At 42.9% G+C, this 25187-nt stretch overlaps 1 protein-coding gene across 1 annotated transcript in view; it reads right to left on the bottom strand.

Annotated features, from left to right (window-relative positions):
• The window catches only part of AKAP10 (A-kinase anchoring protein 10), a 109227-nt gene that overhangs the window by 38872 nt on the left and 45168 nt on the right, over positions 1–25187 (bottom strand). The window contains exons 5-8 of the mRNA XM_033922735.1: positions 23973–24071; positions 22895–22979; positions 15051–15174; positions 14543–14679 (exon numbers count right to left, since the gene is read on the bottom strand). Coding sequence (XP_033778626.1) covers positions 14543–14679; positions 15051–15174; positions 22895–22979; positions 23973–24071 — 445 coding nt within the window. The remainder of the gene's footprint in view (positions 1–14542; positions 14680–15050; positions 15175–22894; positions 22980–23972; positions 24072–25187) is intronic.

Here is a 25187-nt window from a genome sequence, read left to right as displayed (position 1 = left end):
TAGATAAATTTCTGTCTGAGCAACCATAATGCATTGAGGCTTCTGTATGTTTTACTGTAATTTTACTGGGGATAATTTTTAAACACTGTAATTTCTAGAGTTAGCTGGCTCTTATATTGTTCATTGCTTTGAACTGAATGGCTATTGCTGCATATAAAGCACAGTTACTTACCGTAACAGGTGTTATCCAGGGACAGCAGGCAGATATTCTTGACTGATGGGTGATGGCACCGACGGAGCCCCGGTACGGACAATTTTAGAGTGATCGCACTCTAAGAACTTTAGAAAGTTCTAGCTAGGCCGCACCGCGCGTGCGCGAGTGCCTTCCCACCCGACGGAGGCGCGCGGTCCCCAGTTAGGATAAGCCAGCTAAGAAGCCAACCCGGGGAGGTGGGAGGGACGCAAGAATATCTGCCTGCTGTCCCTGGATAACACCTGTTACGGTAAGTAACTGTGCTTTATCCCAGGACAAGCAGGCAGCATATTCTTGACTGATGGGTGACCTCCAAGCTAACAAAAAGAGGGATGGAGGGAAGGTTGGCCATTAGGAAAACAAATTTTGTAAAACAGATTGGCCGAAGTGTCCATCCCGTCTGGAGAATGCATCCAGACAATAGTGAGATGTAAAAGTATGAACTGAGGACCAAGTAGCAGCCTTGCAGATTTCCTCAATGGAAGTGGAACGGAGGAAAACTACAGACGCTGCCATAGCTCTAATTTTGTGGCCCGTGACAGAACCTTCCAGTGTCAGGCCCGACTGAGCATAACAGAATGAAACGCAAGCAGCAAGCCAATTGGACAGGGTGCGTTTAGATACAGGATGACCCAACTTGTTAGGATCAAAGGACAAAAACAGTTGAGGAGATGATCTGTGAGGTTTGGTGCGTTCAAGATAGTAAGCCAGAGCACGTTTACAGTCCAAGGTATGCAAAGCCTGTTCACCTGGATTAGAATGAGGCTTTGGGAAAAAAACAGGTAGGACGATGGATTGATTAAGATGAAACTCAGACACAACCTTAGGAAGGAATTTTGGATGTGTACGGAGGACGACCTTATCATGATGAAAAACAGTGAAAGGTGGATCAGCCACCAGTGCATGGAGCTCACTGACCCTCCTGGCAGAAGTGAGAGCTATAAGAAAGACCACTTTCTAAGTTAGAAATTAAAAATGCGCTGTGGCCAAAGGTTCGAAAGGAGGTTTCATTAACGTAGAAAGAACCACATTAAGATCCCATACAACAGGAGGGGCCCTAAGAGGTGGCTTCACGTTGAAAAGGCCCTTCATGAACCTAGAAACCAAGGGATGAGCTGAGAGGGGTTTTCCATGAATCGGCTCATGAAAAGCTGCAATAGCACTAAGGTGAACTCTTATCGAAGAGGATTTAAGACCAGAGTCAGATAGGGACAGAAGATAGTCTAACACCAGTCCTACTGCTATAGACATGGGATTATGGTGATGCAAGAGGCACCAGGAAGAAAACCGAGACCACTTTTGTTGGTAACATTGAAGAGTAGCCGGTTTCCTGGAGGCATCAATAATAGAACGGACAGGCTGAGAAAGGAGAGAGTGAGCCGAAGTCAGCCCGAGAGATACCAAGCTGTCAGGTGCAGAGACTGTAAGCTGGGATGAAGTAGAGTTTGCTGATGCTGCGTAAGAAGTGAAGGAAACAGTGGAAGAGGAATGGGTTCCCTGGAACTGAGTTGAAGTAGAAGGGAGAACCAATGCTGTCTTGGCCACCGTGGAGCAATGAGAATCATGGTGGCTTGTTCCCTCTTGAGTTTGAATAATGTGCGCAGCATGAGCGGAAGAGGAGGAAATGCATAAAGGAAGAGATTGGTCCAATCCAGGAGAAATGCATCGGGTTCCAGACGGTGAGGAGAGTAAAGTCTGGAGCAAAACAGGGGCAGTTGATGGTTGTGGGGAGCTGCAAAAAGATCCACTTGAGGTGTGCCCCATTGAGAGAAAATGGACTGGAGGGTCAAGGGATCGAGAGTCCATTCGTGAGGTTGAAGAATTCTGCTGAGATTGTCTGCTAAGCAATTCTGTTCCCCTTGGATGTAGACCGCCTTCAGGAATAAGTGACGAGCAGTCGCCCAGGTCCAAATTCTTTGAGCTTCCTGACACAAGAGACGGGATCCCGTCCCTCCCTGTTTGTTGATGTAGTACATTGCAATTTGGTTGTCTGTGCAAATGAGTAGTACCTGAGGAAAAAGAAGATGTTGAAAAGCCTTGAGGGCGTAAAACATCGCTCGGAGTTCCAGGAAATTGATGTGGTGTTTCTTTTCCTGGGTAGTCCAAAACCCCTGAGTTTGGAACTCGTTCAAGTGAGCTCCCCATGCATAGGGGGAGGAATCCGTGGTGATGACCAGTTGATGAGGAGGTAGATGGAATAGCAGACCTCTGGATAGATTTGAAGATGTCAACCACCAAAGAAGCGACTGCCGAAGAGACGAGGTCACAGATATGAGTTGTGAACAAGGATCCGTCGCTTGGGACCACTGGTTCGCTAAGGTCCATTGAGGAGTACGTAGGTGGAGAAGTGCGAAGGGGGTGACATGCACTGTGGAGGCCATGTGCCCCAAGAGCACCATCATGTGATTTGCAGAGATGGACTTTTGCTGCAACATCCGTTGACAGAGATGAAGAATGTTGTGAAGGCGATTTGTTGGAAGAAATGCCCTCATCTGAAGTGTGTCCAGAATGGCGCCAATGAATTGAAGTTGCTGAGTTGGAATTAGATGCGACTTTGGTAGATTGATTTCGAACCCTAACAGTTGAAGGAAGAGAATGGTCTGATTGGTGGCAAGTTGAACGGCCTGAGGAGAATAAGCCTTGATCAGCCAGTCGTCCAGATAAGGGAAGACTTGAAAATTGTGAGAGCGGAGATAAGCCGCGACCACAATCAGACATTTGGTGAATACCCTGGGAGAGGAGGCTAGACCGAAGGGTAACACCTTGTACTGGTAATGATGCTGGTTGACGAGGAAGCGTAGATATAGCCTGGACGTTAGATGGATAGGAATGTGAGTGTACGCCTCCTTGAGATCGAGAGAGCATAGCCAGTCGCCCTGAGAGAGAAGAGGATATAGGGTTGCAAGAGATAACATTTTGAACTTCTCCTTGACCAGACACTTGTTGAGATCTCTGAGATCTAATATTGGTCTGAGGTCTCCGGTCTTTTTGGGTACTAGAAAGTACCGGGAGTAAAATCCCAGGCCTTGCTGGTCTTGAGGAACTGGTTCGATGGCATTGAGAAGAAGGAGGGAGTGAACCTCCTGAGCCAGTAGGAGGGACTGAGAGTGGGTGGAAGCAGACTCTTTTGGCAGGCCTAATGGTGGAGGAGTCTGGAAGTTTAGGGAGTAGCCGTGGGTTATGATTGAAAGAACCCACTGGTCGGAGGTGATTACTTCCCAGCGAGAGAGAAAAATTCGAAGTCGACCTCCTATGGGCTGAGGAAGAGAACAGGAGGGAGGAAGACTGGCAATGCCCTGGAGAAGGGAGTCAAAAGGGCTGTGTCGGCTTAGGTTGAGAAGCAGGTTTAACGTTAGGCTGTTGCTGCTGACGAGCCTGTTGGTGCTGTTGGCATTGCCTCCGAGGTTGGGGAGGATGAGGCTGAGCCGGCCGAGCCGAAAATCTCCTCTGATACGCAGATTGTTGTCTAAATGGACGAGGAGGTTTCTTCTTGTTTCTTAACAAGGTGTCCCACCTAGTTTCATGGGCAGATAACTTTTGGGTGGTGGTATCCATGGACTCCCCAAACAGCTCATCCCCTAGGCAGGGCGCATTGGCAAGTCGGTCCTGGTGGTTCACATCCAGGTCTGATACTCGAAGCCATGCCAACCTTCTCATTGCCACAGACATAGCAGTGGCCCGTGATGTCAGTTCAAAAGTATCATAAATTGAACGGACCATAAACTTTCTGAGTTGCAAAAGGCTAGAGGTGCATTGCTGAAAAGCAGGAAGTTTACGGTCCGGAATATACTTTTGAAAAGAGGTCACCTGTTGGATGAGATGTTTGAGGTAAAAAGAGAAGTGAAACACATAGTTACCTGAACGGTTGGCCAACATCGCATTTTGGTAAAGGCGTTTCCCAAATTTATCCATGGCCTTGCCCTCTCTGCCAGGAGGGACAGAGGCGTAAACACTAGCTCCCGTAGATTTCTTCAGGGTCGACTCCACCAGCAGAGACTCATGGGGAAGTTGGTGTTTGTCAAACCCTGGAATAGGAATCACTTTATAAAGAGATTCTAGTTTTCTCAGGGCTCCTGGTATTGTCAAAGGAGTTTCCAAATTTTTATAGAAAGTTTCCCTCAAGATGTCATGGAGGGGCAACTTTAAAAACTCTTTGGGAGGTTGGTCAAAATCCAAAGCATCGAGAAACGCTTTGGATTTTTTAGAGTCAGACTCTAGAGGAATAGAAAGAGTGTCTGACATCTCCCTTAAGAATTTGGTGAAGGAGGAGTGCTCTGGTTTAGTAGCAGGATCTTGCACCGATGGATCATCCTCATCAGACGAATAATCTTCCTCGGTACCGAGGGGATCATCAGAGTCGTCCCACAAGTCAGGGTCCCGTATCGATTGAAGATGGCCCTGAGAGAGTGGAGTGGATGTCTCGGTATGTTTGGTCTTGCGTACCGATTTCCCCGAACGGGTCGATACGGTACCTGGTGACTGTACAGCGGTACGAGTTTCAGAGACTGGTACCGGATCAGAAGCTGAAGGAACAGTGCGTCAATGAGACTTTGGTTCTGCTGATAGAATAGGCATGGATAAAGATTTCTGCGGTGCCAATAATGTCGATGCCGATAATAGAGGCTGATCGACAATCGGCACCGAAGGCTCAGTAGGTACCGACACTGGAAGGCTCGGAGTCAATAGAGCCGGGAGCAATTGTTGCAGTTGCTCCTTAAGTTGGGCCTGAAGGATAGAGGCAATACGCTCATCCAACGTTGGTCCCGATGGCACCGGTACCGCTTTTTTCTTGCTCGGTACCTGCGGTGCAGCTCGACACTCGGGTGAAGTCGATGCCGATGATGAGGCAGTAACTTCAATGGGAGCGGAGCGCTTACGGGGCCGGCGCGCAGTCTGCAGGACTTGGCTCACTGCTTGCTCGACTGGCGGCCCAAGGACAGTAGGGGAAGGCTTCTTAGTCGGCTTACCTACTGGTTGCGACACCGGGGATGTAGTTTGCGGTGCCGAAACTGTCGGTGTCGGTTTGGAGGAAGTTGCCGACGTCGATACCGGAGGAACTTCCATAGCGGTACCGAACAGGATCCGCTGTTGTATTTGCCGGTTTTTCAAAGTTCTCTTTTGAAGAGAACTACAGCGGGTGCAGGTTTCAGCCCTGTGGTCCGGACCCAGACACTGTAGGCACCACTTGTGCGGGTCGGAAAGAGATATAGGGCGCGCACACCGCTGGCACTTTTTAAAACCCGGTGACGGGGCATGAATGGAAAAACGGCTGTAGCAAAATCGAAGCTCGAGGCTTCGATGGTGCCAACAGGCCCCGCCGGGGCTGACCGAAAAAAATCGAAAAAAAGTTAAATTTTTTTTTTTTTTTTAACACAAACGAATAAAATAAGAAAGAGAATAATTCTCGAAGAAAAAGAACGCGCGAGCGGGAAGGCGAGTATCAATGAAAAAAATTTTCCAACAGCCGTTGGAAACACGCGTCTTCTTAGCTCCGCGGAAACTAAGAAACTGGGGACCGCGCGCCTCCGTCGGGCGGGAAGTCACTCGCGCACGCGCGGTGCGGCCTAGCTAGAACTTTCTAAAGTTCTTAGAGTGCAATCACTCTAAAATTGTCCGTACCGGGGCTCCGTCGGTGGCGTCACCCATCAGTCAAGAATATGCTGCCTGCTTGTCCTGGGATAAAATAGCTTATGATGTTATGTAAAAACCTTCAGAATCCAGACTCATGCTTTTATTCTATTAAACAGCAAGACTGCACTGTTTTCTGTTTGTATCTCTCTGCGTGAATACACACTGATCACAGGCACAGAGCCTCCAAAATCCAGCTTCCTGGACTAGCAGCAATACCTGCAACACTTCACTATATTAACTTGACTCTCACAAGAACTATACTGGCTCCTTATTCTTCAAAAAGCAGATTGCACAATGTTGATCCTCTCTCAGGCTGGCTGCTTAATGTTTCAATTAATCAGTATCTTTGCAGGTTGTTGAGCTGCACCTACAACCAGGGCCAGTGTTAGGGGAAAGCAAACAGGGCAACTTCCATGAGCCCCACAACTTTGGGGGGGGGGGCCCTGTGGGCTAGCATGCCTTCCCCCTTCTTTCAGCATTGGTCCGAAATCACCCTCACCTTCCCTGTCTTGTTGACAAACTGGCTGCAGCAGTGATTCTGAAGTGTTGCTTGCAGCCCCCTCCATGTTTTCCTTTTGCTGGGTCCACCCACGAGGAAACAGGAAATTACATCATTGGAGGTGGACCAAGGCAGAAGGAAAGCAAATAGGGGGCTGAAAGCAGTGCTTCAAAATTGCTGCTGTGGCCAGTTTGTCAGCAAAATGGGGAGGATGAGGGCGATGTCGGACTGGCGTTGAAAGAAGGGGAAAGGCATGCCAGCCCAAGGAAACCCTCTAGACCAGCTGGTTTTTTAAAAGGTAGAATTCTTTTGTGTGGAAGACGCAGATTCAACTTCTATAGCACAAAAAAAATATGCCTGTTTAGGGATTTGATCCTTTTAAACTGCCTCCCCCTGTTCTCTACTCTACTGGTCAAGACACACACACCATATCCATCCCTATCCCTGCTGAGCTGGCTCTTAGAAATTAAGGTGTGCGTTTCATGGTTTTTTTTTTTGTTTTTTTGTTAAAATAGTGTGGTAGTTGTGTTGGGGTGGGGGACAGAGTTATCAACATGGGCTACTGTTAAGACAAGTTATTTTACCACTAACTTGTGCTAATTTAGCACAGGTCAATTTTATGCACTAATAACACTGGTTAACAGTAAAATAGCTCGTTTTAACTGATAACAACCCTCCCCCCATAGTCTACTTTGAAGGTTAATATATAAAAACAAAAAATGAAAATAAGATGATGCTTTTTTATTGGACTTACTAAATGCAATTTTTGACTAGCTTTCAGAAGCCAAAGTGCCTCCTTCAGGTCAAGAACGTTTGCTTTGCTGTGATGGGACTATATAGCTTTCTTAATGGTGATGATGAATGGAGGCCCATATAAATGGCACCTTAATTAGGCACAATAGAACATCTAATGTCAGAAATGACCTTAGGCATTCTAAGGTGCCTCCTTAGACACGATTCTCGTCAAAGATAGGTGCCAGAAATTTAGGCCTTTAAAAAAAAAAAGACCCTGGCCTACATTTCCAACGCCTACCTTTAACGAAACTCAGGGGAGGGAAGTTTCGTGGAGACGCCAGGAAGTACTTCTTCACAGAGAGAGTGATTGAGTGCAGGTGATCGAGGCACGCAGCATCCCAGACTTCAAGAATAAATGGGATACCTATGTGGGATCCCTACGAGGGTCATGCCAAAGGATAGGGTCACTAGGGTATAGACTTGAAAGAGCGGGTCAGTAGAGTGGCAGTATAATTACAATTATACTTAAGGGGGTCAATAGACTTAAAAGGGAGGGTCAATGGTGTGGGCAGACTTGATGGGCTGTAGCCCTTATCTGCCGTCATCTTTCTATGTTTCTATGATAATGGCGCCATTTACAGAATCCAGCCCCTAGTGACTGAACCATGTAATTTGCAAGTGGTTTCTATGTACTATTAACTAATGGTGAAGAAACAAGGAAATAAACAGTTGCCATAGAACATCCTATTGTTAAACTGTAAAATTTATCCTTTGAAATCTGTTGACAATGACATTTCTGTAATTCAGTTTTGTTTCTTTTAATAAACTTCCATCTGTAAACATCAACAAGCCAATTTGTTTTTCCGCAGAAAAATGCTGGGAGTTCTCTCTCTCTCTCAACTCCTACCCCATTCCCCTTTCTGTTCATTAAATCACTCCCACCCTAAACTACTCTCTTATCTGTCCAATTTCTCCTTTCCCCACCACCAATCATCTACTGAGTACTGGGTGTGATTCTTGTAACCATATGCTGTTTTCCCATTAATCTCCTGTCATCTCAATTCCAATATTCATTGTAGCCAATTCCAGTATTTGATTTGGTTTTGCTTAAAAGGATGGTTAATAAAATATTTCTTCCAAATTGCTTCCATCCTTGTAAGATTCTCCCTCTGCAAGACTCAGTCTATTCTGGTAATATAAATTGCTTGCCTCTTACAAAACTCTCTTGCATCTGGCAGTTTATTGTGCTTTCATCCAAATGCAATCTCACTTCATATAGCCAAGAGACACTGCATGATTAAGCTTCAAATCTTTTTAGGTTCCTCTGGGTGCCAGTGCTTGATTTGGCCATTGGTCTGATACAGTAAGGCTATTCTTATATTCATAATCTCCTCAATTTTTCCCAGTACTCCTTCACTGACATACACACAACCACATATGCACAAATGCTCCACCCTCCGCTCAGCTGGCTCAGTGCTCTAACAGCTTGTCCTCCTTGATGACAATTTTTCTCCAGAAAGGTAATGGGTTCCTGAGGAAGGGACGTTTTTCATTTCCGAAACAAAGCTGGGTTGAACCTTAACTTATGGATGAGTACAATGTTATCTTCCTGTTTTGATCACAGACCAATGGATATACGAGCAAGTTAAGTCTGAGTCTACCTTTTTTGGAGTTGGCTGGGGGGTTCTTCTAGCGGGCTTCCTGCTTTTCCTAAGCACTTGTGTGATTAACAAATGTATTTAAATCACTATTTAAGTTATTTATAATTCATTATTTACTTTGAGCACAACGGCGGTGTCCAGTGATGATGTGCAGGCACGGGTTGGTTAACCTGTGTTTTACTGTTAAGCGCTGGAGTTTGCTCTCCTTTCGCTGACTTTACACAATGAGGACACCCCGTTTCACTTTCTAAATTTACTTATTGATAATTGCATTTATAGTGTTGCCCCTCTTTAGGAACCTAATGACTCTCTGCTTTTTTTGGGGCACCTCTCAACATTTATGGCAGCAATATATTCCATTTTTATAAATTTTTGAAGTCATATGCAAAGTAACTTGTAGCCATGTTTTAAAAATTAAGGGGTCCTTTTACTAAGGCCGATTTAGCACGCACTAAACGCTAACGCGTCCATTATATTCTATGGGCACGTTAGCTTTTAAATTGGCTAGCGCACCTTAGTAAAAGAGGGGGTAAAATTTGCTACAAAGTAAGTCTTAGATACAGTGGTACCTTGGATTACGAGCATAATCCGTTTCAGGAGCATGCTCGTAATCCAAAACGCTCGTTTATCAAAGCAAAGTTTCCCATAGAAAATAGGGCAACACCGACGATACGTTCCAGAACCCGGGGTCTGTACCTGTCGGGTGCCGGGTGCTGCAGCGCCATCTCCTCCGTCCGTCATCCGAAGAAGAACACCACAGTGCTGCTTCGGGGGGGGATGCATCTAATGTCTGCCAGCCGCCAGAGAACCCCACAGTGCCGCTTCAGAGGGATGCCTCCTCCATCCGCCGGCCAGCCCTCCACGTCGGATGCCCCCCGCATGCTGGAGAGCCCCCACCCGAGCCCACGCAGCCAAGCGCCACCCCACATGCATGCCATGCATGACACGCACAACGATGATGATTGACGCTGTGTGCGTCATATGCAACGCGCAGGCGGGGCGGCACCCGGCCGTGCAGGCCCAGACAGAGGCCCTCCAACCTGCGGAAGGCACCCGACGTGGAAGGCTGGCCGGAAGACGGAAGAGGAATCCCCCAAAGTGGCGCTTCCTGGGCTGTAAGTGCTCGTTTATCGAGGCAGTGCTTGGTTTGCAAGTCAAAAGTTTGCTGAGTGTTTTGTTTGTCTTGCATAACATTCGCAAACTGGGTTACTCGCAAACCGAGGTTCTACTGTATATGACAATATATCCTCTTCCATTCTTCCTGCATGCCTGGAAGGATATGACTCAGACGTTCAGGATATGATTCAGACGTTCAGGGGAGATACGATTCAGACGTTCAGGGGAGATACGATTCAGACGTTCAGGGGAGATACGATTCAGACGTTCAGGGGAGATACGATTCAGACGTTCAGGGGAGATACGATTCAGACGTTCAAATACTTGAAGGGTATTAATGTAGAACATAATCTTTTCCAGGGAAAGGAAAATGGTAAAACCAGAGGACATAATTTGAGGTTGAAGGTTGTAGATTCAAAGGCAATGTTAGGAAATTCTACTTTATGGAGAGGGTGGAGGATGCCTGGAATGCGCTCCCGAGAGAGGTGGTGGAGAGGAAAACGGTGACTGAGTTCAAAGAAGCGTGGGATGAACACAGAGGGATCTAGAATCAGAAAATATTAAAAATTGAACTAAGGCCAATACTGGGCAGACTTGCACGGTCTGTGTCTGTATATAGCCATTTGGTGGGGGATGGGCTGGAGGGGGCTTCAATGACTGGGAGGGTGTAGATGGGCTGGAGTAGGTTTTAACGGAGATTTCGGCAGTAGGAACCCAAGCACAGTACCGGGTAGAGCTTTGGATTCTTTCCCAGAAATAGCTAAGAAGAAAAAATTGAAAACATTTAAATTGAATCTGGTTGGGCAGACTTGATGGACCATTCGGGTCTTTATCTGCCGTCATCTACTATGTTACTATGTTCCTCAAAACCAACTACCAATGATCCTACAGCTTTGGTTTAAGAGTCAAAGTCTGGGTAGAAGACCATAGATACTTGACAACCTTATCTTATTTCCTCTCCCCCATCCCTATATACTCTGTTTATTGGAATTTATTAACTGCATCTTCATGAAGGCAGCGATTCATAAGGTGCCCTCTAACCCAAGCTCTTCTCCCTTCCCTTGCGAACCAGATAGTGTTTAAGCTGGAGTTACCTGAACAGATCTTGTGATCCTATCAGATTTGTCCTTTATCTCATCATAAATCAACATGGCTCCTTCCTCAAAGAGTTGGCCTACTTATTCAGCCTCTTATCATCCTACTTTTTAAAGACTAATGAAATTATCCTCAGCACAAAATCTGGATTGCCCCTATTTGAGCATCATCTGGAATTTTAGATGTTTCACCAGATTTTGTGTATGATGCAGTGAAGATTTCAGTACAGCAGGCGATCAAAACTTTTGGGTTTTTACTAGACTCTTCCTTAAAGTTTCATGGTCATATTGCGTCAGTAATAAAGACAATGTTTTTCAAGACTCATTTGGTATTGAAACTGCGTGGTTTGATTTCATCAGCAAACATTCGTCAAGTGATGCAATGTTTTGTTCTATTGCGTTTAGATTATTGTAATGCCCTTTTTTGTGGTCTTCCAAAGAAGTCTTCATGGGCATTACAAATAGCGCAGAATGCTGCAGCAAGGGCGATTGGTGGCATTTTACGTAGGGAACATGTAATCCCTTTATTGGCTGAATTACATGGTTGCCAGTGGTTTGGAGGGTTCAGTTTAAAATTTTGGTGTTAGTACATAAGGCCTTACGCCAAGCTTTGCCGAAAGTTGTGGCTACTTTCCCTTGCCTTACAAGAGCCATCTCGATCTTTGTGTATGTAGGCTTACTTCTTTCAGAAGGCTTTTTAAAATCTGTGATGGGTTTTGACTTTGTTAGAATTTGACATTATTGTTATATTATCTATGTTTTGAAGAATTTGATTATTATTATTTTTTTTTTAATTGTGTGATTGTGAATTTTGGGGAAGTTTAGGAATTGTATGTTAGTATTTTAATATCAGAATATGTTTGTTCACATATGTTTTCTTTTGTAACATGCATAGATTTTTGGTTCTGCGGGATATGAATATTATAAATAAATAATTAATGACCCTAGTACTTTAGACAGATTGTGAGCCCATCAGGACCAATAAGGGTAAAGCTTGAGTACCTAATTGTAAACTACTTAGATAATTTTGATAGGCGGCATATAAATACCTAAATTAAATAAAAAAAATATTAGAATTGCTTTCTAGTCTAACAGCAAACATTGCATTTATTCCATTCCACAGTGTAAAAATTCAGGACTTCTGACTTTATTATAATCTAGCTTCCTAGGATCCCAGGTTAAGCACTCCAAACCTCTATCTCTTCTCCCACTGTTGCCCATTCTATAGCCACAGTTTGCATCCTTATCTCTTTATGCTAGTCCATTATTACTCTCAGCTGTGCTGCTTTGTAATATTATTTCTTGAAATCTGGAACTGCCAAACCACCTTGATTTTTCAGCTGGGACAAAGTTACCAATGCCTTCCTTGGGGAGCCTAATATTTCCAAGTAAACCTGAAGACCTTCTTTTGCATTTCTCTATTTTAATCTTCTGGTACATTTAATCAACAGGGACTGGAACAAGTAGAGGAGTTTAATCAGGACTATTATCTTGGTACTTGTGAACCAGCCAATACATGAAAGGTTCAGCTTGGGTGGGCCATCTAGTTCCTTCTACAATGCTTCCATTAGAGAGCTATAATTGATTTGATACAATTTTGAATGCTCAACCCCAATTTGATTTCCTAGGTATCCGACAACCACTTAAAACACAAATTACTTCAAACTTGTTGCTCCTGCTTACTTGAAAGGAAACTTTTCAAAATTTTAGATTTATTCATGTTGACTTTAAACTCAGCCAGCCTCCTATATTTATGATTCACTTTAATTTGATTCATTCATTTCCTGTGATATGTTGTCAGTTGACCATAAAAACTATATTATTGATAAAGAGAGAAATTCTATAATCTGTTTCCCTGCATTCATTCTTACCCTCACTAATAGCCGCATGAATACAAACAAACATCGGAAGGGACATAGGACATCCCTGCTTCATGCCCCTTGCCAAAGTAAAGAAATCCAAGTAACTCCCATTTGCTTTCACTCAGGCCTTGAGGTAATTATACACAACTCCTAGCCAGCCTACAAATACAGACCATATCTTTTCTGATGTTTAAAACATAAAAATTCAATCCAACCCATCAAATATGTTCATCTCTGGGAAAATATGCCCAATTTGGTTTGCCTGTCAATCATTATAGGGCACCAGTTACAGAATCGTGGCTTTGGAAGACCCTGCCTCTCAGCTGAGGGAGGGGGAATTCCCCTGCCGTGATTGGCTGAGTGGCCACAGCAGGGAATCCCTGAACCCCACCACAAGTCGGCTGGCAGGAGGGATGCCCACTCTTCCCCCCCTGTCCATGGCAGGAAGGATGCCCACTCCCTCCTGCCATCAGCCCCCTTGCTAACATTGCCGGCAGGAGGGATGCCCAATCCCTCCTGCCACCACCCCTGCTATCACCACCGGCAGGAGGGATGCCCACTCCTCTGGCCGGCAGGCCCACCTCTTCAGAATGGTGGGCCTTCCCCTTCCCCTTGTATCCTGGGATGCACCAGGGAAGGGCCAAAGGCCCTGATTGGCCCAGGCACCTAAGGCCCCTTCCATAGGAGGGGCTTTTGGCACCTGGGCCAACCGGAGTCTTAGGCTTCATTCCTACTGCATTCTAGGATGCACTGGGAGTGGCCTAAGACTCCGACTGGCCAGATCCCTAAGGCCAGTCCCATGGCCAATCAGACTCTTAGGTCACTCCCAGTGCACCTGGACCAATCAGGGCCTTTGGTCCTTCTCTGGTGCATCCCAGGATGCACCGGGAAGGAGAAGGCCCGCCATTCTGCTCCATTCAAACCATCCCATATCTCCTCTATCTAAGTCTGAAATACACAGAGTCAATACAGATAGTACACCCATTTAGTAACATATTCTTGATGCAATATAAAATTAAAATACATTTCTTTCACTAATATTGCATCATTCTTGCCATGAAACATATGGAGAGTAGAAGTGTTGGTACTTAAGATTAAGGACCAGATTCTATCAATGACGCCTAAAGAAATACCACTAAGTAGTATTCTATAAACAGCGCTCAAAGGGGGTCTTTTACTAAGGCACGCAAGCCATTTTAGCGCACGCTAAATCAGCTAGCGCGCCTTAGTAAAAGACCTCCAAAGTTAGGTACCATTTATAGCACTTAATGCCAGGAACTGCACCTAATTTTAGGCACAGCCACGTACACCAACTGAACGTGGTGTAAATCCTAAATTAGGCGCAGATCTACCCTCTTCTATAACTGTGAGTAAATTGCAGAAATGTCCCTGATCCGCCGATGGCTACACTCCCTTTTTTGAACTGGGCATAAATTTATGCATGAATCCTGCACCTAAAAATATGCATGTAAAATTCCAATTAGCACCGATAATTGCTTGTTAAGATCCCAATTATCAGCACTAATTGGCTCATTTTTCAGTTAAATTGCACCCATAAATTGGGTGTGTGACCAGATTTGCAAGTGCAATTTTAGGCTGCATCTGTGTGTGCGGCAGAAAAATGGTATATAACTACAGTGTGGAAGTTAGCACTGGAGGTCCCTTCAACTAGCTCCAACGAACAGAGGAGGGCAACAGCTGCGCAGAAAACTTGGCAGGAAAGCATCCAGTTTATCATATAAGCTACTCACTTGTCATATAAGATCATAGCATCATTCTGTGCCTCCTGTCCATCATACTGTCCTTTCTTGGCAGCAAGCTGAGACTGGAAGTTGTCTGCTGCCAACCAGAACTGTAAAATGTTGACGGCATCCTCCTTTTCCATATACTACAAAAGCAAAAAATTGTGTTACTAAGTAGTGCCTGCAGTATGCCCTGCAAATGTCAGCCACAAAGAATGAAAATATGAAATGGTAAAAAAAAACACCAGCAGACATCACTTGTTAAATCCCATCCAAAATCACATGGGAATTGGGCTATTTGGATGAGTGCCAGGACACTTCACTAAGTTTTATTTTGAAAATTATTTGCAATAAGTTCATCCATCGCAAATGTGAATATTTATAGAAGCAAATGGTACAATATCATGCATGCTGGTACATTATTATTAATATTTTTAATATTTCAGAATTTTAAATGGAATATTCAGGTGATATCTCATTCACCTGCGAGTACAAACACTGAGGAGAAGCATTTTACCTCAGAGAAATAAAAGAGTGCTGATTCACAGAAAAGTATATCGGCCAGGTACACGGTTCCACTTGTCAGCACCTCGATCTGGTATTTACAGAAATGTTGACTTCGGAGAAACTCACTAAAGTGCCTGCACAGACAGAGTGGGAACAATAAGCGAGGTACACGTGGATTTCATATTTGTAGGACAGTCTCAAGCCACAACATTAACAAAGCTGGTACTAAATTCCCCGATGCAGGTGAAATACCAACAACAGTTTTTAAAAATTATTTTTAGTGATTAACATGATTAATAGGATCAAAACAGGATAATACACATTTCTTAATCTGAATCATAGAAATGCCAGTTTTTTTCTGGGTTTTTTTTTTTTTTTTTTTAACATTTCTTTTCCTATCCTGGAAATAATAAAATATAACCCAAATCTAAAAGTCTCCTCGGTATAAGCATCTGTCTCAGTATTTAAACTTCACAGTATACAGTAGAATTGGCAACCCTTAAATTATATCTGTGCAGAGTGGCAAGCATATAAAACTACTTATTCAATTGCAATAATATTGTGATTTCTGCAGAAGCTTTGTTAGCCATAGTACTGAAACAGCAGAGACATCACACAAACAGTGGATATCATAGAGATATGAACACTGCCAGTAAAATGACAATTACCAGTACATAGTAAATGATGGCAGATAAAGACCCGAATGGTCCATCCAGTCTGCCCAACCATACACGCTCCATAAATTAATTTAATTTAAATGGTCCTTTTTCTTAGATATTTCTGGGCCAAAAACTCAGAGCCCTACCTGGTTAATGTGCTTATGTTCTATTTACTGGTGTCTCCATCAAAGCTCACTCTAACCCATCTTAACCATCCCAGCCATCAAAGCCTTTCCCAGCCCTCAACTGAATGTTCATAAACAGGACACAGACCGTACAAGCCTGCCTAGTACTAGCCTTAGTTCCTTCAATGTATACCCATTATTTTCTGATTAGAGATCCTCTTTGTTCATCCCACGCTTGTTTGAACTCTGTCACTGTTTTCTTCTTCCAGATTACAGAAACGCTTCACTATGGGCTCCTTTTACGAAGCCATGTTAGCGGTTTAACGCGTGTAATAGCGCACGCTAGACGCTAACACCAGCATTGAGCTGGCGTTAGTTCTAGCTGCGTAGCGCGGGTTTAGCACGCGCTAAAAAGCTGTGTGCGCTAAAACTGTTAACGCGGCTTCGTAAAAGGAGTCCTATATTTTGAGATCAAGCTCAAAAGGCACAATACAGTAAGTTTTAACCTGAGAATATCAAAACGTATACATTAAATCTCAGGATATTACTCCCCCAAATTTAAAAAATACAATTTAATCTTTTACCAAAAAAAAGGCCTTATTACCCAGCAAGAGCTTATTAAATAAGCAAAGTCTAGCTTTATCAAAACTTCAGAGGTATCACTCCAAGCTCAGTTAACCTCTCATTGCAAACTCCAACCTCCTCATTAGTTTTGAAAAAAATATTTCAATTTTTTTAAAATTTTTAAATAAGTGAAAACACTTTTCATAATAAATAAATATTAAACCCTAAACCAGGGGTGTCCAACCTCTGGCCCAAGGGCCCCATGCGGCCCCATGAAGTATTTTGTGCGGCCCCAGTCGAGGGCGATGCAGTGTTTTTCTCTGCTGCCTTCGGGTGTTTACCGTCTTGCCAGCTCCCTCCTCTGTCTTGCTGCAGCGTTTGTGCTGCCCCAGAAACATTTTTTTCGGCCAATGCGGCCCAGGAAAGCCAAAAGGTTGGACACCCCTGCCCTAAACCCTCATTTATCTTTATCAGGGTAAATAGAGATATTTACTTATCTTAGCATATTCAAAACGCATACTGTCCGTTGGCCAAGGGGAGTGAATCTGACATATTTCGCCTGATGACAGCAGCTTTATCAAGGATTCTCTCTTTAAATGCTGAATCAACTGGATGCCCCAAGGTTCCGGCCTAGTCTTTATAATCTTTGATGGAGTAAAAAAAAATCGATTCACTTGTACCCGTTCTACGCCACTCAGGATTTTGTAGACTTTAATCATGCCTCCTCTCATCCATCTCTTTTCCAAGATGAAGAGCACTAGCCTCTTTAGTCTTTTCTCGTACGGGAGGAGTTCCATCCCCTTTATCATACAGGTCTCTTGTCTTTGAACCTTTTCTAATTCCTCTATATCGTTTTTGAGATACGGTGACCAGAACTGAATGCAATACTCAAGATGACATTGTATGATGGATTATGGAGCGATATAGAGGCATTATAACATTTTTAGGGCTCCTTTTACAAAGGTGCGCTAGCGGTTGTAACGCGCACTAGCCACTACCGCCTCCTTTTAAGCAGGCAGTAATTTTTCAGCTAGCGTGCACTAATCTTGTGCGTGCGCTAAAAATGCTTGCGCACCTTTGTAAAAGGAGCCCTTAGTCTTATTTACCATCCCTTTTCTAATAATTCCTAGCATCTTGTTTGCTTTTTGGCCACAGCTTATTGCCTACAATGACACCTAGATATTTTTCTTGGGTGCTGACCCCTAAGATGGAGGCAGCAGTGCTAACCACTAGATCACACCTCCACTCCAATTTAGCAACAGCATCTCTATTTGCTCGAACTCTTTAGAATGCATAATATTCCTCACAAATCCCAAAGCCTCATCCATCAAATACACTTAAAATTCCCCACCTGACCACACTGCTGCTAACAATCAGTGTCTTCTGAATCAAAAATGTTTTACTCATTTCTTGGGGGGGTCTAGTGCCAGCAAAGTATTTATATCCATTCTCTAATGTTGCTAGTCAAAGTCTCCTAAATAAGCAGTTAAATATTTTCCCACTCATTTTTCCCCCAATGGTTCTACCCAAGTCTTCCCTTCCACCTTTTTAAATAAACCAAAACCCTTAGGAATCTATGTGGGTTGGGGTTGCACTGCATATATATATATGGGATATCTTTTCTTTAATCAAGTCTGTACTTAGTGCAATTTCTCAAGGCAACGCCTTCTTTACTCGAATCCAACACAGCTGTTTTTAAAAAAATTATTTATTATCTTTTTCCAACACAAGTATAACCAGCAGAAAAGCAAAACCAGTTGTCATACAAGTTCCTCATCCCCCTTTCACTAAACCCCTCCCTCCTGCCCCCTCGAAATACTGATCATGTCAAGCATGACCCAGTATGTCAGCTCTATATTTTAAGAAATACGTGACTTGTAGAATTAGAAAATTGCTTTCTCCTCTAAATCAAAACTTTTATTACCAATTTTTCAGATTTCTGCCCATTTGCTATCAACTGGTCTAGCTTACCTGAAGAAAACCCCCTAATGTGCTAAAGAGATTATTTCAAAAATGTCTTGCCAGCCAGCAATCTGCTCTTTATCCCTGTCCAGATCTCTAGCATTGGTTCAGAAAAGTGATTACCTACCTTTACAGTCTTAGCCATCCCACTGACATAGCCTACAAAGAATAGTACAGGTATAAGATCCTTTATCCGAAATTTTGGAAAACCGAAAAGCTAAGACAACCAAAATTTGATGCGAACCAGAAGCAGTCAATTTCCCCGATGTAAAACATGCTGAAACGTACGCAGGTGCGTGTGTTTGTCCTCCCTCCCTGCCAGTAGCATTCCTTCTCCATCGCCACCACTGTCAGCCCCCTCCACCCAGAAATGGCAGCTCCCCCACCATCAGGCCCTCCCTCAACCTAGTAATTTCCCCACTGTCAGCATGCCCCTCCCTTCCTCTTCCCTCCACCCCAAACAAAGACAACCCACCCCCCTTCCAGACCCAGTGGAAGGACCCCCAGGCCTACTGTGCTTCCATGGTGGTCTAGCGGGATGTTGGGGCAGGAGCGATTCTCACTTGCTCCTGCCTGTGCTCTTTCAGTGCTGAAATGGCTGCCAACAAGTTCAAGTTCTATATACAAGTTCAAGACAAAGTCAAGCCACCCAATGCTCTAGCTCATAGAAAAAGGTGATAATTTATCACATATAAGTGATCCAAGTCTAATGTTGGATTAATCCCCATGTATCTAACATGTAACTTAGACTACTTAAAAGGATTCTTTTCCTTAAGTTTCTTGATCACGTAATTGGAAAAAGATAACATTTAGAATCTCATATTTAGTGTAAATGGGAGAAAGTTTGGGGCTTTTGAGTAGGCTGCACTGGCCGGCTATTGCTACAAACCTTGATACTTCTTGTGGTCTTGGGCAAGTCTGTCACTTAACCTTAGGTAAGTCTGTCACTTAACTTGCCTCAAGCATACACTCAGAAAACACCTACAGTATTTGAATATATACCATTTTGATAGCTTTCAACTGGTATATAAGAAATTAAAAATGAGGTATTTCTTGATGGTTTACTGTCAAAGATAGGGTGCTGGCCACCACATACCTTAGTCTGACCCAGAATAGCTCATCTAGATTATAATTTCAGAATACATTTGATGCTCAGCATCTTTGGCCAATCTTTGTTGCTTCAATCTACATACAGTGGTGCCTCACACAACGAACTTAATTCGTTCCAGGAGCAAGTTTGTTATGCGAAAAGTTCGTTATGTGAAACGCGTTTTCCCATAACAATACATGTTAAAAAAAATAATTCGTTCTGTAGCATAAAATATGCTAAGATGACATAAAAAAAGATAAATTTATCTTGTTAGAGCTGGTGTTAGACACAACTGGGGACTGCAAAGTCCAGGCAGAGGCTTACGGCTCTCTTTGACCAGGGGGGACAGTTGCCCTAGTTGCACTACCCTAACCCTATTCCTGCTATGTGTGACTGTGGTATTCTGTTAGCATGATATTTCTGTGTAGCATTCTATAATAATTTGGCTTATTCAATTTTCTTGATAGTAGAGGGGATATATGTGAAGGGGAGGGGAGACAGGGGTTTTGTTGATCCTTGCTGTGTATTATAATCACCCCCCACATACTCCCCAGTACCTTTTTTAATTCCTCCCATCTTTCCCAGCCAGTGGCGTACAGGCCAGAAGCGCAGAGATCAGGAGCAATTCCTCTGCACGCCTGTGTGGGCCCATGCCGATCTCCGAATGGCTGCAGTTAGTTCTTGTGAGTCCCGCGAAAGCTGACTGCAGCCATTCAGAGATCAGCGCAGGCCCAGGCAGTAGCACAGAAGGCTTGCTCTTGATCTCTGCGCTTCTGGCTGGGAAATTTGCTAGACCACCAGTTACGAGTGAGCGGGTGAGATTAAAGTTGCAGCAGTAGTGGCTTTTTTTTAAAAATATGTGGCGGCGGGGGGAGGTTTAAAAATATGCGGTGGCGGCAGAGGCTTAAAAATATGCAGCAGCGGCGGCAGGGGGGTTTAAAATATGTAGCGCCACTGCACAGGGAGCCGGGCGGAGAGAGGGCAGTTAAGCGATGCAGCTCGGGCGACTTCGTTGTGTGAAACGAAGTTCGTTGTAGGAAGCAAGACCTGAAGTTCGTTGTGCGCAGCGTTCGCTGTGCGAGGCGTCCGTTATGCAAGGCACCACTGTATATTATTACTGCTGTGCTACATAGGAAAATCGTAAAACTTACAAAAAGTGATCTAAACTCTGCAATTAGCAAACTAAATTAAATTTCTGGACATGCTTTGAGTGCTTAAAAAAAAAAGGGGGGGGGAATTTAATGTTTGAAACCTCTGTTAGGATATTCTCTTTTACACCCTCTCTCTTGTCTGTGCTGCAGCAGCAGGATTATCTTACCCTGTGGAATCCCTCCCTTATGAATCTCTGCTGAAGGCCACATCTGTAATCTAATGTTGCCTATTCCCATTATACTATCTTTTGTGAACAACAAAGACCACATAGAACAGTAAATCTATTCCCAAAGACTGACTGAAGCAGATGTCCTTTGTATAATTAATCTCAAAGTTCCTTCCTACCCCAAAGGCCAGATGATGAATGCAGCTGCTTCCCTCAAGGTTCATAATGCCATGCAGTCATTTTGTCCTCTATTAACATTTCAGACCTATGAGGATGGTAATTATACAAAGTCCATCAGACGTGTCTCTTATCAACTATGTCGATTCTCATTGACTCAGTAATAGGCGTTGGTTTACCCATCTACTTGCCTACAACCCTTAAAGTTATGTCATCTGAGGCCCTACTGCACCTGATTTCAAAGTGAATGGTTCTTAGTGCACTGAAACATTTCCAAACTCTGGAGGCCTTTTAAGAAAGTACCATAAGAAACAGCTCTTAAAAAATTACTGTACAAACAAGTCTAATATGTAACATGATGTATGTAAGCAGAGTTTGAAAACTCCACTTGCCTGGATCCAGTAGAGAGAGAGAGAGAGAGAGAGAGATTTTTTTTACTATGGGCAAAACATTAGCATCTTTAGACCCAGTGGGGGTTTGGCAGGAGGAAGCAGCAGCTGCTTGGTTTACTGGGAGAAAAAGGCTACATCTGACACTGATCACAACCCTGGAAAACAGAGAAGGCTGAAGCAGTGGGGGCAAGAATTAGGAGGAATAAGAGCTGGGGAACAGAGGAGAGATACAGGAGCAAGAGCAGTAGGAGAAAAGAGAATGCTAGAAGGGAGGATAAGCAGAGTGGTGGCATAGGGATTAGAAGACAGAGAGGGGGGGCAGAGATGGTGAGTAAAGCAGAAGGTGGCAGTGTGGGGGGTAGACACTCAGCCAAGAAAGAATGAATTTAGATGTACTCCTTTGCCCCCTCCCTCTAACAAACTTAAAATTATTGGGTTGACAGTACATGTCATGCTCATTTTGTCCTTAGCAAGGAAGTCTATTGGAAGTTTACTATACACAAGTTCAATATTAAACCTAAATAATTCATTTTTCCTGAAAAACAGGGTACATGAATGACTTCTCAGATTTATTTGGCTAGTCAAATATATCAGTTTTAAGATATTTATTGCACATAAGCAGAGAAAAATACTCCAAAGCCAAAACTGTATCTACTTATAAGAATCTTTCTGTACAGAAAGCATATTTTTGCCTACATTTAACATGTCCCCAAAGAGCTGCCCAATGTGTGGTGGTGGCCACAAAGCACACAGGATGCTAGGAATGATTAAGAAAGGGATGATAAATAAGATCAAAAATATTATAATGCCTCTGTATTGCTCCATGGTGTGACCTCACCTTGAGTACTGCATTCAATTCTGGTCAACGTATTTCACAAAAAGATATAGTGAAATTAGAAAATATTCAAAGAGCAGCGACCAAAATGATAAAGGAAATGGAACTCCTATTGTATGAGGAAAAGCTAAAGAGGTTAGGGCGCTTCAACTTGGAAAAGAGACTGCTGAGGGGAGATATGACTGAGGTCTACAAAATCCTGAGTGGTGTAGAATGGGTAAAATGAACCGATTTTTTACTCTTTCAAAAGTTACGAAGACTAGGGGACACTCAATGAAGCTACATGGAAATAAAATAAATGGGAGGAAATATTTGTTCACTCAGAAAATAGTTAAGCTTTGGAACTTGCTGCCAGAGGATGTGATAACAGCAGTTAGCATAGCTGGGTTTAAAAAAAAAGATTTGGACAAGTTTCTGAAGGAAAAGTTCATAGTCTGATATTTAGACAGACATAGGGGAATCCACTGCTTGCCTTGGGATTTATAGTGTGGAACGTTGCTACTATTTGGGTTTCTACCAGGTACTAGTGACCTAGATTGGTCACTGTGAAAACAGGATACTGGGCTAGATGGACCATTGGTCTGACCAAATATGGCTATTTTTATGTTCTTATGTTTATATTTAACTCTAATTCATACTTTAGACAATCAATTGTCTTCTGTAAGTTATAATGACAATAAAAGCATTAATAAAACCTACTCAACCTGGTAAAAAGTCATTTCCTTAACTTACTCTTGTTCCATGGCATGAAATACTATTGACTGTGCTGTAACAAAACAGTTTGGGTCCACTTGTCCATCCTCCCCACATATCTTAGCTGCAAGAAAAAGAAGGGACACGTGACGAAAGCCAAAGAACAGCACTGCTACACACAGCAACATCCTGATGAAAGTCCCCAACCTACTTCTTTCTAACACCTACTCATGTCTTTTGATATAGAAATGAAAATCATACTGTTCTCAGAAGCACAGACCAGAAAGAGCAGTACAGTATGAGGCATTAAAACACAATCTATCCTACATTTTCTAGTCAATCCATGCTTTCATCTCTCCTCACCTATCAGGGAATTACTGTCAATTACCAGCAATAATAATAATATAGGTTGGTGGGGAGTCAAGTTGCTGGGTCTCTCGCATACTGTGCAACTTTGAGCAGGGTAAAAAGAAGACAGACTGTTCCACTGCAGGCTAAGCAAAAACCTTTAAAAGGTCAAAATCTTGTATAGAATAAAACATCTACAAAAAGCAAAAACTCCAAGAGTCTTTTATGCTTCATATTAAACTAAAATTAAATTCACAGACAAATGCTCTCTCTTCATATTTTCTTCAAGTATTAGACATATGCATACATTGTTAATAATTCTACATTTAATAATAGGTACCCTAAAAACCATATATAAACTTTCATTTGTCATCTGACTGAAATAATTGGACAGCCACATCCATAGATAATCTGACCAGCCATTATAGACGTGCTCAGCTGTGCTCTCCCCAAGGATGATTGCAGGCACCGAGTCAGCATGTTCTTCAAAAACCTTGCTATAGAAACAGAAACATGATGGCAGATAAAGGCCAAATGGCCCATCTAGATTGCCCATCCGCAGTAACCATTATCTCTTTCCAGCACCAAGATTCTGCTGTGGCTCAACTCTTCCAATTTTGGGTCTTAGCATATGTACAAAGAGAAAAACTAAAGATGTGTGCATGTTATGCTCCTGCTTCCCTCAGGGTTGCAATCACTCTGTCCTCTATTAAACTTTCAGGTCTATCAGGACAGTAATTGTGCAATGTCCATCAGATGTGCATCTTACCCACTATGTCGATTCTCATTGACTCGGTAATAGGTATTGGTTTAGCAGCATCAGGGGAAATGTATTTGGTAAATGTATTAACAGCATCTCGTTCTATACCTAAAACAAAGAAAGAATAGAGCTCAAAAAGGCTTGCCATCTGGTGATAAGACTGCTAAAAAAAATTGCATTCTCAGACAAATATATTACATTATCTTCCTACGTCCCAAGTTCTATTGGAAAAGCAAATAAAGGGCTTACTTCCAAAACACTTTAAGTCCAATGCAACTAATATGGATTTGTTAAAGAAATACAGGGATATATATATAACTGATTAGTCAGAAAAATAGCTGTACTGATAGAAAAGAGACTGACTATTGTTATAATTACCAGTGAGGAGAGAGTGACATATATCTTGAAAAATGCTCAGAAGAGTGAAACCCTGAAGAGGGGATGAAGACCTCCTCTTAAAAAAGAGTTTATCGTCCAATCATTGCATTGGTGTATGAAAACATCACTCTCTGGTCTCTGGTAAAGCTTGAACTATGCTTAGAAGCTTAAATTAATGATGTACCAAAATTTTTAAAGAAATTCTCTGTCAAATAGAAAAATGATGCAATGCACTTAACTGAAGAGTTAAGATTCTCAGGGGTCCCGACGCGGCCCCGTTTCAAGATCTGCTTCAGGAGACCCAAAAATAAATCATTTGAAACCCTCTGTGCAAGCTTTAATAAGGTCACAATGCTTTTCCAAAAGAGAAAATCTTTTTTCCAAAAGAGAAAAAAATCTTTTTTTCCAAAAGAGAAAAATTTTCTCTTTTGGAAAAGCATTGTGACCTTATTAAAGTTTGCACAGAGGGTTTCAAATGATTTATTTTTAGGTCTCCTGAAGCAGATCTTGAAACGGGGCCGCGTCGGGACCCCTGAGAATCTTAACTCTTCAGTTAAGTGCATTGCATCATTTTTCTATTTGACAGAGAATTTCTTTAAAAATTTTGGTACATCATTAATTTAAGCTTCTAAGCATAGTTCAAGCTTTACCAGAGACCAGAGAGTGATGTTTTCATACACCAATGCAATGATTGGACGATAAACTCTTTTTTAAGAGGAGGTCTTCATCCCCTCTTCAGGGTTTCACTCTTCTGAGCATTTTTCAAGATATATGTCACTCTCTCCTCACTGGTAATTATAACAATAGTCAGTCTCTTTTCTATCACTAATATGAATTTAGCAGGTT

This window comes from Geotrypetes seraphini, chromosome 15 (assembly GCF_902459505.1).
Source record: "Geotrypetes seraphini chromosome 15, aGeoSer1.1, whole genome shotgun sequence".
Lineage (NCBI taxonomy): Eukaryota > Metazoa > Chordata > Amphibia > Gymnophiona > Dermophiidae > Geotrypetes > Geotrypetes seraphini.
This window is presented reverse-complemented; position numbering and strand designations above follow the sequence as displayed.